The sequence below is a fragment of the Acanthochromis polyacanthus genome, chromosome 18 (genome assembly GCF_021347895.1).
Source record: "Acanthochromis polyacanthus isolate Apoly-LR-REF ecotype Palm Island chromosome 18, KAUST_Apoly_ChrSc, whole genome shotgun sequence".
NCBI lineage: Eukaryota > Metazoa > Chordata > Actinopteri > Pomacentridae > Acanthochromis > Acanthochromis polyacanthus.
Genome location: NC_067130.1, coordinates 22403069 through 22418155, shown reverse-complemented (window position 1 = coordinate 22418155; position 15087 = coordinate 22403069). Strand labels below are relative to the sequence as shown.

The window sequence follows — 15087 nt, the reverse complement described above, 5'->3', positions numbered from 1 at the left end:
CAGGTAGATACAAGCATGCGCTTTCTCCTCTAACGAGCTGTGCTTTACATGGCTGGTTGGCCTCTTAGGGATCGTTGACATGAGCTACAGTCTCACTTAGAGACCAGGACATGCATGTTAACTTCAGTAGATGGAAAATGACAAGTCTGTTTAGTTCAGGTTTTAATGTGAGGAGGTTTACAGTCACATGTAAATATTTATTCTCAAACTCCTTCAACATTGCATTGCACTGCTGTACTTTGTTGTAGTTTATACACTACGTTTCTATCTCAGTCAAGCAACAAACCTTTTGCAGATTTTTTTATTTCCATTTTTTCCATTCACATATTTTTAATGCTCATAAAATAGGTGGATGTCTCCATGCCTTAGCACTGCACAGCATCTGCACTGTCTTGCTTACATACTGCAGGGAACAGCCCACTTGTGTTGAGTTACATCAAAGTGTTTTCCATGAACACTTGAGTGCTGCTACAAATATGTTTAGGTTAAAACACCCGCTTGACAAACTCTTTCCTTCCATCAGTTACTGTCATTGTTTTCTTGGGAAGAATCTGAGGCTAAGTTGCAAAATGTATGCACACTCACTCACTAAACACAGTCAAACTGTCTTATCCAGCATGTAAAAGTTTAGTGATTCAAAGATGAGCTTTGATAATTGTGACTTTGCCACAGCAGCACTTGATTAAATGTTATCATACTTACAGTACCTTGTGAAAGTATTCGGCCCCTTGAACTTTTCAACCTTTCGCCACATTTCATGCTTCAAACACAAAGATATAATTTTTAATTTTTTGTCAAGAATCAACAACAATTGGGGACACAATTGTGAAGTGGGAATGAAATTTATTGGATATTTATACTTTTTTAACAAATAAAAAACTGAAAAGTGGCGGTGTGCAATATTATTCGGCCCTTTACTTTCAGTGCAGCAAACTCACTCCAGAAGTTCAGTGAGGATCTCTGATGATTCCAATGTGTCCTAAATGACTGATGATGATAAATAGAATCCACCTGTGTGTAATCCAAGTCTCCGTATAAATGCACCTGCTCTGTGATAGTCTCAGGGTTCTGTTTAAAGTGCAGAGAGCATCATGAAGGACCAAGGAACACCACCAGGCAGGTCCGAGATACTGTTGTGGAGAAGTTTTAAAGCCGGATTTGGATACAAAAAGATTTCCCAAGCTTTAAACATCTCAAGGAGCACTGTGCAAGCAATCATATTGAAATGGAAGGAGTTCAGACCACTGCAAATCTACCAAGACCCGGCCGTCCCTCTAACACTTTCACCTCGAAACAAGGAGAAGACTGATCAGAGATGCAGCCAAGAGGCCCATGATCACTCTGGAGGAACTGCAGAGATCTACAGCTGAGGTGGGGAGAGTCTGTCCATTAGGACAACAATCAGGCTCGTACACTGCACAAATCTGGCCTTTATGGAAGAGTGGCAAAGAAGAAAGCCATTCTCAAAGATATCGATTAAAAGTCTTGTTTAAAGTTTGCACAAGCCACCTGGGAGACACACCAAACATGTGGAAGAAGGTGCTCTGGTCCAGATGAAAACCAAAATGGAACTTTTGGCCACCATGCAAAACCATATGTTTGGCGTAAAAGCAACACAGCTCATCACCCTGAACACCCATCCCCACTGTCAAACATGGTGGTGGCAAGCCTCATGGTTTGGGCCTGCTTTTCTTCAGCAGGGACATGGAAGAATGGTTAAAATTGATGGAAGATGAATGAGCAATACAGGAGCATTCTGGAAAAAACCTGTTGGACGTCTGCAAAGATCTGAGAGTGGACGGAGATTTATCTTCCAACAGGACAATGATCCAAAACATTAAAGCCAAAATCTACAATGGAATGGTTCACAAATAACGTTATCCAGTGTTAGAATGGCCAAGTCAAGTCCAGACCTGAATCCAATGGAGAATCTGTGGCAGAGCTGCAAGACTGCTGTTCACAAACGCTCTCCATCCAACCTCACTGAGCTCGAGCTGTTTTGCAAGGAAGAATGGCAAGAATTTCAGTCTCTCGATGTGCAAAACTGATAGAGACATACCCCAAGCGACTTGCAGCTGTAATTGCAGCAAAAGTGGCGCTACAAAGTATTAATGCAAGAGGCCGAATAATATTGCACGCCCCCATTTTTCAGGTTTTATTTGTTAAAAAAGTATAAAATATTCAATAAATTTCGTTCCACTCACGATTGTGTCCCACTTGTTGTTGATCTTGACAAAAAATTAAAATTTTTATCTTTATGTTTGAGCCTGAAATGTGGCGAAGGTTGAAAAGTCAAGGGGCTGAAACTTTCACAAGGCACTGTTACAATGACAAAGCTACTGCAAAGCAAGCATAAAGTTTTCTATGTTCATTATCTTGAGTTTTAATTAACACAAAATCTAAACACAGCTGCATCATTATGCTGATCCAAATTATCATTTTGCCCTGATGAGGGAGCTAGATGGAACACACACATGCATTGAGACAAAATGACAACTAGTGTAAACAAGCCTGTGCAAATTGTGTGTTTGGGTGTGTTCTTTATGATGTGTACAGGTTGCTATAAAACAGGTAGCTGTAGCTGGCAGGTTAAAGGTTAAACTTGGGATTGAGAGTGGACATCCTTGCATGGTCTTCAGCACAAAACTGTACAGTTAAACATTGCTTAAGAACATTAAAAGAGCATCCAAATACATACCAACTAGTCAAGTTAGCTTTTGTAGGATGTAGGAAACTGTAGTGTGCAACACATATATAAACATGTTACATGCTATAAATGAATAGAGGAAATAAAAGTCTGTGCAGCGGTGGAAGATTGGGTTTTTGGACTCACATCTATTAAAATAACAAAGACACACCACTCTGAACACATTGAAAAGTCGACATTCTGTGCAGTAGAGGCTTTGTTGTTTTTTGAACGAAATGTTATCAAAAACATTTTGCTGTCTTTTCCCGATCTTACAGATTTTCTATGGATTTTAAAGATTTTTACATTGGGTCATTTGCCGCAATGTCTTTTGGATCCAAGCAGATACTTTGCAACTTTGCACCATGAAGACTGTTTTTCTAACCGTTAACCTCACAATCGCTATGACAATGGAGAAAACGGTATCACGATAACTTAATAAAATCCTGTCTTCATTACAAACTCTTTTCCAGAGTTTAGTACCTAATCAGTCTTTGCATAAATGAATTTGTTCACAACTACAGTTCCAGGATTCTGTTTCTATCTCCCTGGTACATTTAAAGAACAAGCATAGAGTAGCAAAAAAAAAAAAAAAGAAATACTGAGGTAAAGTTTCAAGTACATGAAAATTGCACTGATGTACAGTTACACTTTAGTAAATGTATCTGACACAAGAGTTCAAATATACACAATAGAGTACAAACATATTTTTTATGTATGTTAATAATTGATAAAAGCAGCAATGTAGATTCCATGTTCCATAAAAACAGATAAGCTTGTTCACAGATAATGAAGGAAAACTAACTATTCCTGTCTAAAAATGTGCTTTGAGAAGTTTGATCAGAAGAAACTGGTGGGATGTGTTTGCTGGAGTCACGCTTGGAGTCTTCCATCAGAACTCATGAACTTCATCAGAATGCGAACAACTATTGCACATTGCTATTTATGCTTTAACAAGCATTTGAGGGGCAGCAGTAAATTAGGTAAATTAGAATATGATGGAAAGCAACAGCTTTTGACATAAGAAAACATTACTGGCCATCATGTTGCCTCTTTGTTATTTGCTAATCAACTTGGGATGGATGTTAGCTAGGACAGCCTGGAAACTGCTTTGTTCATTCTGCTTTAATCAGTAGAAGCAGAAATTAACTAGCCAATTAAGCTAATGATATCCTCCAATCAAGAAAGAGATCTACTGGTCTTATATTGTTATGCAGATGACACACAATTGTATTTATCTATGAAGCCAGATGAAAACTGATCAGTTAGCTAGACTGCAAGATTGTCTTAAGGACATTAAAACCTGGATGACTTTTAACTTCCTAACTGCTAAATTCAGACAAAACTGACGTCATGTATTTGGCCCCAAACATTCTTAGAAACTCGCTTTCAAAGCAAAAGTTTACTCTGGATGGCATCACATTGGCCTCCAGTACTCTGTGAGGAATCTTTGGAGTTATTTTTGACCAGGACCATGTCCTTTAACTCCACATAAAGCAAGTCTGTAGGACTTCCTTTTTCACCTGCGTAATATTGTAAAAATCAGGAACATTCTGTCTCAGAGTGATGCAGAAAAATTAGTTCATGCTTTTGTTACTTCCAGGCTTGACTATTGCAATTCCTTATTATCGGGTTGTCCAAATAGCTCTCTCAAACATCTACAGTTGATCCAAAAACGCTGCTGCGAGAGTACTGACGGAGTTAGCAAAAGAGATCATATTTCCCCTGTACTTGCTTCTCTTCACTGGCTTCCTGTTAAAATCCAGAATAGAATTTAAAATCCTTCTTCTGACATATAAAGCTCTTAAAACCAATCTCCATCATACCTTAAAGATCTGATAGTACCTATTATCTAGTAGAACTCTTCGCTCTCAAGCTGGCAGGCTTACTTGTTGTTCCTAGAATTTCTAAAAGTAGAATGGGAGCAGAGCCTTCAGTTATCAGGCGCCTCTCCTGTGGAACCTGCTCCCAGTTTGGTTCGGGAGGCGAGACACCCTCTCTATTTTTAAGACCAGGCTTAAAACCGTTCTTTTTGACAAATCTTATAGTCGGGGCTGACTGGGTGACCCACAGGGGTTCGGCTTGTGTCTTCATTTGCACAGCTGACTCCCTCTTGGACGTCCCTTCGTTCTGCCTCTAGTCATGCTGCTATAGGCCTATAGGCTGCTGGGGGACTTTTCTTGACGCACTGAGCCCTTCTCTATCTACCTTTACATTTAATATGTATACCGTTATTGCAGTACATTCACTCTGTTTCCCCCTGTGCTATTTCTCCGAGTGTCCCTGGTCCCAGAGCTGGATGCTTCAGATCTGCGGTTGATGTTCCACCAGCTGGTCCAGTCTCCACCATGTCCACTGTGGGATGCTGCTGCTGACCTTCCTCCAGCCCTCTGCTTCCAACTCCCTTTTTCCACCAGTCAACTCTGCATTGCCTTCACTATACTGTTATGCTAACTTACATACTGTTTGAATTTTACTGCTAGCTATATATGGAGTATGTTTAATGTCAGAGCCGTACATCATAAGAGTAAATTATGAGTCAGTTTTCAATGTTAGCTTATACTTTGTCAGTGTCACATATCCTGTCATGCATGTATCCAAATGTGTGTTGTGTTTTCCTTGCTTTCCCACCCCTCCCTCTTCTCCCATCCGTCCCCCTTGCCCTCTTCTGTCCTTCTCAACCCGCCCGGCCAGCAGGCAGATGGGTCCCCCTATATAGAGCCGGGTTCTGCTCGAGGTTTCTTCCCTGTTAAAAGGGTGTTTTTCCTTGCCACTGTCGCCTTTGGGCTTGCTCTGGGGGTCAGGCATTTGGGTTCTGTAAAGCGTCTTGAGACGAGTTGACTGTAATTGACGCTATATAAATAAAATTGAATTGAATTGAATTGAAATTGAATTATATACAAACATGATTTTTTTTTTTTTTTACACCATGACTGGGTTTGGATTCAATATTTGTCCAGTTAACAACTAACAAGTGTGAAATGGAAACTTAAAACCACTGGGTCACACTGGTCAATACACATTACAGGAAAATTCCATCTCTATGCCTGGTATTGAACTCTTTTTAGTATGTGACATGTCACAGCAGTCTGAGGCTCATCTTTTACCAATCTGTGACAAACAGTGCTACAGATTCTGATTCAATATTTCAATATTTCCTGGCCCATTTAACCCCTTAGTCCCTACAGCCCCCGCCGGTGGGGGCTGTGGAGGTGCCTCAAAAACGGCTCAGGGACTAAAAGGTTAAAGAAATGTGCCCAACACTTGGGTCTTCTGAAATGACAGGAACATTGGTCCTTGAACCATATTTAGATCCATATTCCTCCTTTAGAAATATTGGTAAAGTTCCTAAAAGATTTCTTGGAAAAGTTCCTGCTGTGGAAAACGGACACCTTTATCTGACCAAACCTCTTTGTAAATGCAACAACTTTTGAAAACTTCTTATTCTTTACTTCTTACACCTAAACCAAATCCTCTGGTTTGGGTTACAGTTGCAACGGTTCAATGCATGCATGTGTTAAACAGTATGTAAGATTCAAGTGTCTCTATGCTGCTGCTGTGAGTCAGTTACTCCTTGGATACTGACAGCAATGTATTCACATTCTTGACATTAATTGAAGCACAAGGAACAAATTATACTCTAACAAGGCTGCACCTCATCCGCCTTCCAGCTCATCATGTTCATAGACACAGTATTAAAAGGAAATTCTAGTAGATTTCAACCACGCTTATTGCCGATTAAGTGTGCCTCAAAATAAACTTTGCGTTCTGTAATTCTATTATAGAGATTAGGGGAAAAGAGAACATGCTCATAACAACATGGACTAATAAGCATGGAAGAATTTAATTTGCGACAGTCTTGCCAACGTTGCAACAAATGACACCTATTCTGTTCTCCACAGCCAGTCTGGTACAAACATCTTTGCTCTTGAGCTTAATGTCATTGTACACTGTCCTGATAAATAAATAAATGAAATGAAATGAAATAAGCTCTCCTTTAAAGATAAATCAAATCTTCCGGCAGATATTAAACAAGGCTTGAGAAATGTAACAAATGTGTTCAGTTCTGAAGTGTTTTCCCTGCAGGACAGAAGAAGACACAAAATCAGTGGAACTCTATTGCAGAAGTGGAACACGCATATTATGGGAGTGGATGGTAGTGATCAGAGATCCAGGCTCTGGTATCAGGTACCAAGATTCTAGTGGCAGATCATGTAAATCCTCAGGTTGTAGGGTGGAGCACAGTGGATGAAACTCATTCCAGGACATCCCTTAGCACTCTCTCAAAGGTTTGTTGTATGCTCCTCTTCAGTCCACTGTTAGTAGGTACTCATCATGACTGAAGGCCTGTGGTTTTGAAGGTGCTCCAACCCAGATGTCTGGACAAAACAATTTGGTCCTTGTCTTGATGAGTCACTTGTCAAATCCAACCTTTTGACTAAAACAACTGATTGCCTCTTAATGTTCATATAATATACACTAACAAAAGTCAAAAGTTTTAGAATGCCCCAATTTTTCTGATTTTTTAATTGAGAGTCGAGTAGTTCAGATCCAATAAATAACTTGAAATGATACAAAGATAAAAGTATAAAAGTAGTGCTGGAACACACCATCATCATCATCATCATCATCACACTTAAAAATGTAGGTCTTTCCTAAAGACAAATTGTGAAGAAAGTCAAGGTGTCAGTGAGTACAATTTTCTTCACCATCAAAAGACACTCAGAAACAGGGGGAAACTCTGACAGGAAGAGGTCTGGAAGACCCAAAGACACAACAGAATGAGAAGACAAGTTTCTGAGAGTCAACAGCTTGCGTGATAGGCAGTTCACATGACAACAGCTTCAAGCACAGCTGGTGGTTGTAGTAAGAAGTTTCAGTTTCAACTGTGAAGAGAAGACTTGGAGTTGCAGCAAGGAAGTCATTGTTTGGACATCAGAATAGGAAAGAGAGGCTTGCCTGGGCCATGAAACACCAATTGACTACTGAAGACTGGTGAATCAAAAATTTAAATCTTTTGTTCATCACGCAGGATTCTGGTACGCCGTCGAGTCGGTAGGCCAAAGGATGGTTGCTCAGTGTGTGACTTCTGTCAAACATGGACACTGGTATGGCCAATAGCAGTAGTAGAGTTGATGGGGGCTCAAGGTGGTCAAAGCCACCCCCTGCTAGTACAAAACTTAATTGTAAACTGGTAGAGAGAAAGGCACTGCCAACGCCTATACAAAAGCAAACACAATCCAAAAACCTCTCTACACTTCAGTCTAATTCTAATCCTTTTGCTATACATAGCTTGGTAGCAAGTGTGTTTTCTTTTGAGACTTTATGCCTTAAATGCTTGTAGAAATACTGAATCTATGAAAAATTTAGTGTTATATTAAAAACCTTGTGTAGGCTCCTGTCAAACAGCTGAAGGTGCTCTACACCGTGAAGGATCCTGCAGATAATATCAGTCATTTCTTGTGCTGTGGAGCTGGAGGTCTCTCGTCAGTTGTTTGTTCATTGTGCAACAACGCCTGATGTTGTGGGCGACGCCTGCGTTCTATTGCATTATGTATGGGACAGGAATGTGTTCCTGCCCTCACTGTTAAATCTGACTTTGCTGTTGGCAGAAGATGGACATATCATGACTCTATCAGCCTCTGTGCAAACAGATAACATTTAACTTTGAGCCAAAGCACGCTAAAGAAAGGACGGTCTGTTTGTGAGCAAATTTCTCTTGGATTGTTTGGCTTGTGCTGTGTCTGCACACTTCCTACGGGCAAGGCAAGATTATTTGTAAACTTTGAACAGCAAGGCAGCACTATGCTGCTTTACATAAGACATAAAGACATTACGACATGCTATAAAAGACACATGAGTCAATATGAAAGGTGTAGAATTAAGTATAATATAAAAATAGCACAGAGAAATGAAACATGAGAAAAGCTGCAGGGTTGTGCAGTCCAGTGCAAAACAGAGCTAAATGTCCCAAATATAATTTGAGTCTGTCCCTGTTTTTAAAAGAGCTGAGAACTGCGGCAGGCCACAAGGTTTCCAGGAAAATCTTGTTTATTTTATTATTATCTTTGTCATTTAAGTGACTTTGAGACCAAACTTTTCTCTTTAAACAAATATGTATCTTTAACTTTTCAATTTCTCTTTGTGCTGCTACCTCTTTCCTTTATTTCCTGATGCTTCCTGTACTCTTACCTATCTTCTAACATTACTGTGGCATTATTAAAGCTATAAAATTAATGATGAATAACTGTACTTACAGGCAATAACTGAAGCACTTCATAGGGAGGTTAGGTAACAGTCAGCCAATAACACCTGCACTCACTGTGGCTGACTTATTTGCATGGAGGTAAATTTGCTGACTCAGAACACTGTTAGTTTCGGTGCACTTGACTTTCAGATTTCAGGGAATACTTTTCAGGGTTTTGATCGGCCTCACTCCGTTATCTGTCTGAACTGCTGATCCTCATGTGGGAGCCTCCTGACTACTCCTGTGGAGGTGCAGGTTAAAGGCTAAAGGTGACAGAGGTGAAGAGTCTATTCAATCATTTAGCTGTTTATAAAGATTTCTACTGAAAGGACCGTACCAGTGTTTTTCATGTTTGCACTAGCATACCACAAATGACACAGTTTTCTGTAAGTACTCAGGCAGTCCCAGGGCGTTTTCCATTCATTTCACTATAATATGAAATGTACTTTTAGACATATCATTGCTGTACAGAGAGCAGAGGTGAAGCCGTGCTCTGATGCGGCTCACGTAGCATAAAGACTGGAAGCAGAGAGAAACAGCATATGTTCAAAATAGAACAACGTGATAAGAAGAAAATCTGCAGTATGAGATAACATTGTTCAATAATGCAATGACGACATGATCTACAATAAACAACCAAATGCTGATGCGTATTAGCTATAAAGTACTATTTCTGTCTGTTTGAATAGCCTATACCCACTGAACAAAGAAATTAAATTATTATCAAGGAATGCAGCCAAGTGCTTTGATTTTGGCAGTGATGCAGCTTATAGTCTGGATCCACGGTTTTGTTAAAGATTTCTGTGTCATTGCAAGATAGCGGCACGGCATCACTGTAACTATAACAACAAGTGAACACGACGTCAGCTGCCTGCTGACGATCACGATTGTGATTCTGCTACAGGTCGACCGCTGTGGACCACAAATTTTTTTTAAATTAATTTTGCGGAAATCTTACAACGACTGAGCTACCTCGGTGGGGTACTGTGCTCCCTGAGTGCTTTCCTTGTTATTACTATTATAGTCTGTTTGAGTGGCAACATTTGCTAAGAGACAGCAGATGAAGAACACTTAGGCAAAATAAAAATTCTAGTTAATAGAAATACATTCCTCTGTTTCCCAACTCTTCAATAATCCACAGACCTTACTGTGAATAGCTTCCATGGGGAAATACTTTCTGGCAAAGATGTTTATGTAGTTTCAGTGAACCGTCTCTGAGAGAAGTTAGACTCCTAGTAGCTGAGTAAATTATTTCAGCTCCAGATTCCCTAAATAGCTCTGCCCATGCGCCCTTCAGCAAACCAGCCAAGTACCCTGTACAAAGGGTGTGTTAATGCTGGCTAAATCCCGGAGTGAATGTACATCAGGGTGGAGCTGGAGAAACAGCACAAAGGCTATGTTCCCTGGAGACACAAGGGTGAAGTAACACATGGTGTACTAAAGGTTAAACGGCAAGATGTGCCAATCATACTGCTGTCACCATCCAGCAAACCGTCTCCCTCATCTGAGGTGGAAATCTGACAACAAACACAGCTGAATTATACACTCCACCATGGAAAAGAAGCAGTGTGTTAGATGTTGAAATGGAAAGGGATGACATTTAATATCAGTGGAGCCAAAGTTAGTGTCAACACTCCATATGTAGCAGAGGTTTCAGTGGGTTACAATGAGGAAGTTGTTCTAAATACCTGGATGATAAGATGGCAAAGTCCCCACCATCAATGAGCCGGATCTTGCAGAAAAGCATTCCATTGACAAAAGGCACTGCTGTCAGCTCCTCCAATGTAAAATGCACTTGAAACTTGAACTTCTTCTTTTTCATTAAAAAAGACATGGTCCCCAGCTGCTGGAGTGTGCTCATGGTGGGATAAACTCCAATGAATGAATACAGAAAAGAAGAAATGCAGCCTAGTGTGTTTGGCTTCACAGTGAAGGGTGAAAATCCTCCTTTGCTTCCAGGTTAATCATTTCTGAAGTGCTTTTTGGACCTGAAATTAAAAGAAAGGCACACATGTAGAAGTTTTACAACCACATCACCACATCAGCTCGTGAAGTTTTCTGCAGCAGTGACAGCTGTGAAGATCATGTGGTGCGTTTATTTATTCTTCCTCACATCGCCAAAAAATGACAACACCTCCCATATATCTTTACAACGGTGCTACCGAATGAGTTTTTTGTTTTTTTAAAGTACGTTCGAACAGTTTAAAACTTTCGTGTAGCTGCTCGTCCTCTCTGGAGCATGAACAGATTCTCCCAGAGCACACAGCTGCCACGCAAACACCCACAGACCCGGAGCTCCACGGTAACAGCCCTCCGCTCCCACACAAAGCTCACCGCTGCTCCTCATGTCTGCCATCCAGCTGGACCGAACAGCTGCACACCGCTGGACACGACCGAAGTCTGGCTTCTCACAGGCTCTCAGCTTCTACGCATCTTCAGGAACTTTTCCCTCCTCAGTCGAGACTTTAGAGTGAGTCAGTCAGAGTGAAAGCGGCTCCTTGAACGTCTCACGGAGACAGTTAGGGACCGTCCACAAAGTCTAAGCACAGGAGTGGAGGAAGACGGAAAAAATCGAATTAAATATTGAAACTGTGTTTCTGTTATTCTGATTTTATCACAAACGCTCCATTGCTGGAATTCTGGAGCATTACATATTTATTTGGAAATGCATTTCGGCTCTTGGGGCTTTTAAGCATTCACATCATATCATTGTATTCATTTAAAGTAAACCATTGTGGGCTGCATGTATAATTGCTCCTTTATAGAGTAAGGTTGAAGGGAAACTTCGTTTTTTTTCAACCTGGGGTCTGTTTTCATATGTCATTTAATACATGTGAGTGATGGAGAAATGAATTTTCGACATCGCTCCAGTATTTAGCCAGGCAGGCAGCTTCGCAGCTCAGCTAGCGAAAGTATGGGGCAAATTGCCCCCCCGCGTCAAAGTCCCGCCCTAACGTGCTTTTTTCCCCACACTGGACCGGCTCGGATAGTCTCAACGAGTGTGTGGGAATATGGCCTTTTATTTATTGTGATTATCTTATTTGCATGATTATTTGGTGTGTGGTTTCCTTATATTTGTTGTGAATTATTTGTTTGATTCTTGTGTTGGTTCCTAAATTGCATGTTTTGTTGTGCTGTTTTTCTTTGCATATTCCTTTTTTTGTTTGTTTCTAATGAGTTTAAGTCACACCCACTACTGCCGGTGTGTATTAGAACAGACTGTGGACATTGGTTGAGCACACCTGGTGCCAATCAGCTTGAATTAACAGGGCTGAACTGGGGCAATGACAGCAAACAAAAGACACATCAGACGAAGACCGAGGAGAGCCGGCAGGAAGCTGAGACAGAGCAGAGGAACAGGCAGCACGGCGAGCCGCAGGGCGAGCCGCAGGGCGAGCCGCAGGGCGAGCCGCAGGGCGCGCGGCGGTGCAAGCCGCCATGGCGAGCCACAGACAGACGGACAGACAGACAGGCAGTGCAGCGGCAGCAGAAGCAGCGGGGAACGGCAGCGTGCAATGGGCAGCACGATAGATAACCGGGCAGAAGCGACGGTGAATGGCGGTCTGTAACGAGCACCATGAAAGACCATTAGGCTGAAACAAGGGCGCACAGCACCGGCACAGAAGCAGGACAACCGAAGAGCGAGAGAGAGATGCACGGGAGCCGTAAAGTGGGGCAGGTCTGGAACGCACGGCGGTGCTCAACGCGTGTTTGCGGCATACTGGGCGGCTTGGATATCGCCGCCCAGACCCGGTGAGTCGCCACACACGGGAGGGGAGACGCGTGGTCCTGTTATTACTTCCCCCACTGGCAGATCCTCTCTTTTCTCCCAGGCTCCAGAGCTGCGTGATCGCGAGGCGCAGCGCCGTGGCCCCTGAGGACTGAGAAGCTCCCCCTCAACCCCCGTCAAAGAAAAGGCCCCGCATGACGAGTCCAGTGGTCACCCATTCCGTAGTGACTTTGATTTTAAGACTTTTAGCCTGTTAACTTTTTATTGGTATTTTATCGTTTATTCTTAATGTTATTTTGTTTTAGATGAATAAATTTATTGGACAGAAAGAATTGTTTTATCCTCTGTTATGCACTGCTCACCTCTGGGTTAAGAACCTTTTTAAAACGGGTCCTAGTCCCTTACTAGGTGCGTTGTCAGTTTTAATCGTTGTAATCCAAACTATCCAATTTAATTCTATTTTAAAGGCTTCAATCTGAGAGACATACCCCACTCGGCCGTGACAAGTGTCCCACAACATACTAGAGATGAGAAGTGAACGAAAACCTCCACATTACTTGGCGATCGCTCTTTGTTGTGGTCTGTATCTGTCAGGGCCTCTCACTCCGTTTCCCACCTGACATCCCAAAGAAACCCTTTCTGATTATGCTCCTCTCTGTCTTCTCTGTCCTCCTGTCTCTCCCTCTGTCTCCCATCCGCTCCACTACCTCCGTCTTCCCTGTAGCATGGCACCTGAGTGGGAGTTCGGCTTCTCAGCTGACTCCACTCAGGTAATCAACACACCCAGGGTCCCAGACAGCTGAAGACATCTCGATTATTACACTCCAGCAATAAGTACTGGCTCAGCCTTCCACACCCTGCCAGATTGTTGAACAAGACATACCTGTCAGTTCGCTCTCTCGCCTACCGCAGCCTGTTGTGTTTTGACGCTGCTAACAATTTCTCTCCTCTGCCCTCACCTAGATCCGGCTGTCCGGGATTCCCTCTGTCCTGATCCCTCGTCTGTCCTCCCGAACCATTCGGCACCGTTATCCCCTGTTTGATCCCCCATTCTGCTCGGACCCCCTCCCTGGATCCCCGACCAGCTTCCCTCGACCCAACCCGGAAACCACAGGCCTGCGTCTCACCTCCAGCGCTCCACAGACCGTACCTCCTCACCAGCTTCCCTCCCGGAACCCCGCCTGCAGCCGCTGTCTGGCCCTCCGACCACCTCGGCCCCCAGATCGTCAGCGGTCCTACGTCCCCCATTCCACCGGCCTCCTCCTCCCAACGGATCATCGTTCTCCGCCACCACCATCGGTCGCACTCCGGTTCTCCCCCGTCCAACTATGACCGCCGATCCCCGGTTCCAGAGCTCCCCGGCCCAGTATCCAATCCACTGGCCTCTTCCCCAGCTCCCTGGGTCCTCTCACCCCCCGCCATTACTCACTTCCTAGCCAATAAAATCACTCTCTTTCCACCAGCCTTGGTAGTGTGGCTCTCTGCTCAGGTCCAGCTCGCAAAATCCGTGACAGTATCCAAATCTCGGGATGCTAGAAAGCAAATCTTGTTCCGAAATCGCGCGATAGCTCGACAGAGCGATAGCCAAAAGGCGCGAGCTATCGCACGATTTAATAAACTCTGAGTTAATCCTCAACTCTGAGTTGATCTACTCTGAGATAGGAAACTGAGTTTTCGGTTTCACAACGGCTGATTTGAGTTGGTTTAATCAACTCGGAGTAGTTTCACTAGGGCTGAATCCCAAACCGCCCCCTACACACTCCCCCTCCACTACCGAGTGTCACTCCAAAAGAAGTCACACTCGCAGCTGTGGAGGGCACCTATTATTGAAGGGGGAGGGTATAAATACGATCGTCAGGAATGGGGCGCCCTGTCGCCTCACCGGAAAACGGAAGACGTCATTGCCATGGTAACACAAAGACGCCTACTGTGCATGGCTGTAGCGCTGTGGCACAGGTTGCAACTAACAAGGATCGCTGCTGCTTCCAGAAGACGAAAGCATCCCACTTTTTTTCACTCACATTTTTTCCAATCCTATTATCTGGCATTTCAAATCCAACAAATGAATAAATGAATTCTGTCAGTTGTGTTCAAATTTTAAGGTGTCAGGGGGTGCACAATTAAATCAAACGTCAGCAGAGAAGAAGATTTATTTCTTTTGATTTATCTTTTACATCACTCTTTTTGTGATGTTCTGTCAGTGTAAAAAAGGCGTGGGAGAAATAAAGGACGCATGTGGAACTCACATCAATATGTTGTTTCCTCCTCCATTTCGACGTTGCACTTCCTGAAAAAGTTGTCCAGAGTGAGCATCGATGCAGACTCGCTATTTAGGGCTGAACAGTCCACTCTCCCTCCGCACTACGCGGTTTGGGACGGCCCTTAATATGGAGGACCCTCCGCGGGAACGCGCAAACGGAGGGG

General features: G+C 43.0%; 1 protein-coding gene across 1 annotated transcript in view; it reads right to left on the bottom strand.

The window, feature by feature from the left end:
* Window positions 1–11456, bottom strand: part of LOC110969111 (protein FAM102A-like) — a 40578-nt gene extending 29122 nt beyond the window's left edge. The window contains exons 1-2 of the mRNA XM_051938259.1: window positions 11268–11456; window positions 10622–10921 (exon numbers count right to left, since the gene is read on the bottom strand). Coding sequence (XP_051794219.1) covers window positions 10622–10794 — 173 coding nt within the window. The 5' untranslated portion in view covers window positions 10795–10921; window positions 11268–11456. The remainder of the gene's footprint in view (window positions 1–10621; window positions 10922–11267) is intronic.
* Between the last annotated feature and the right edge of the window lie 3631 nt (window positions 11457–15087).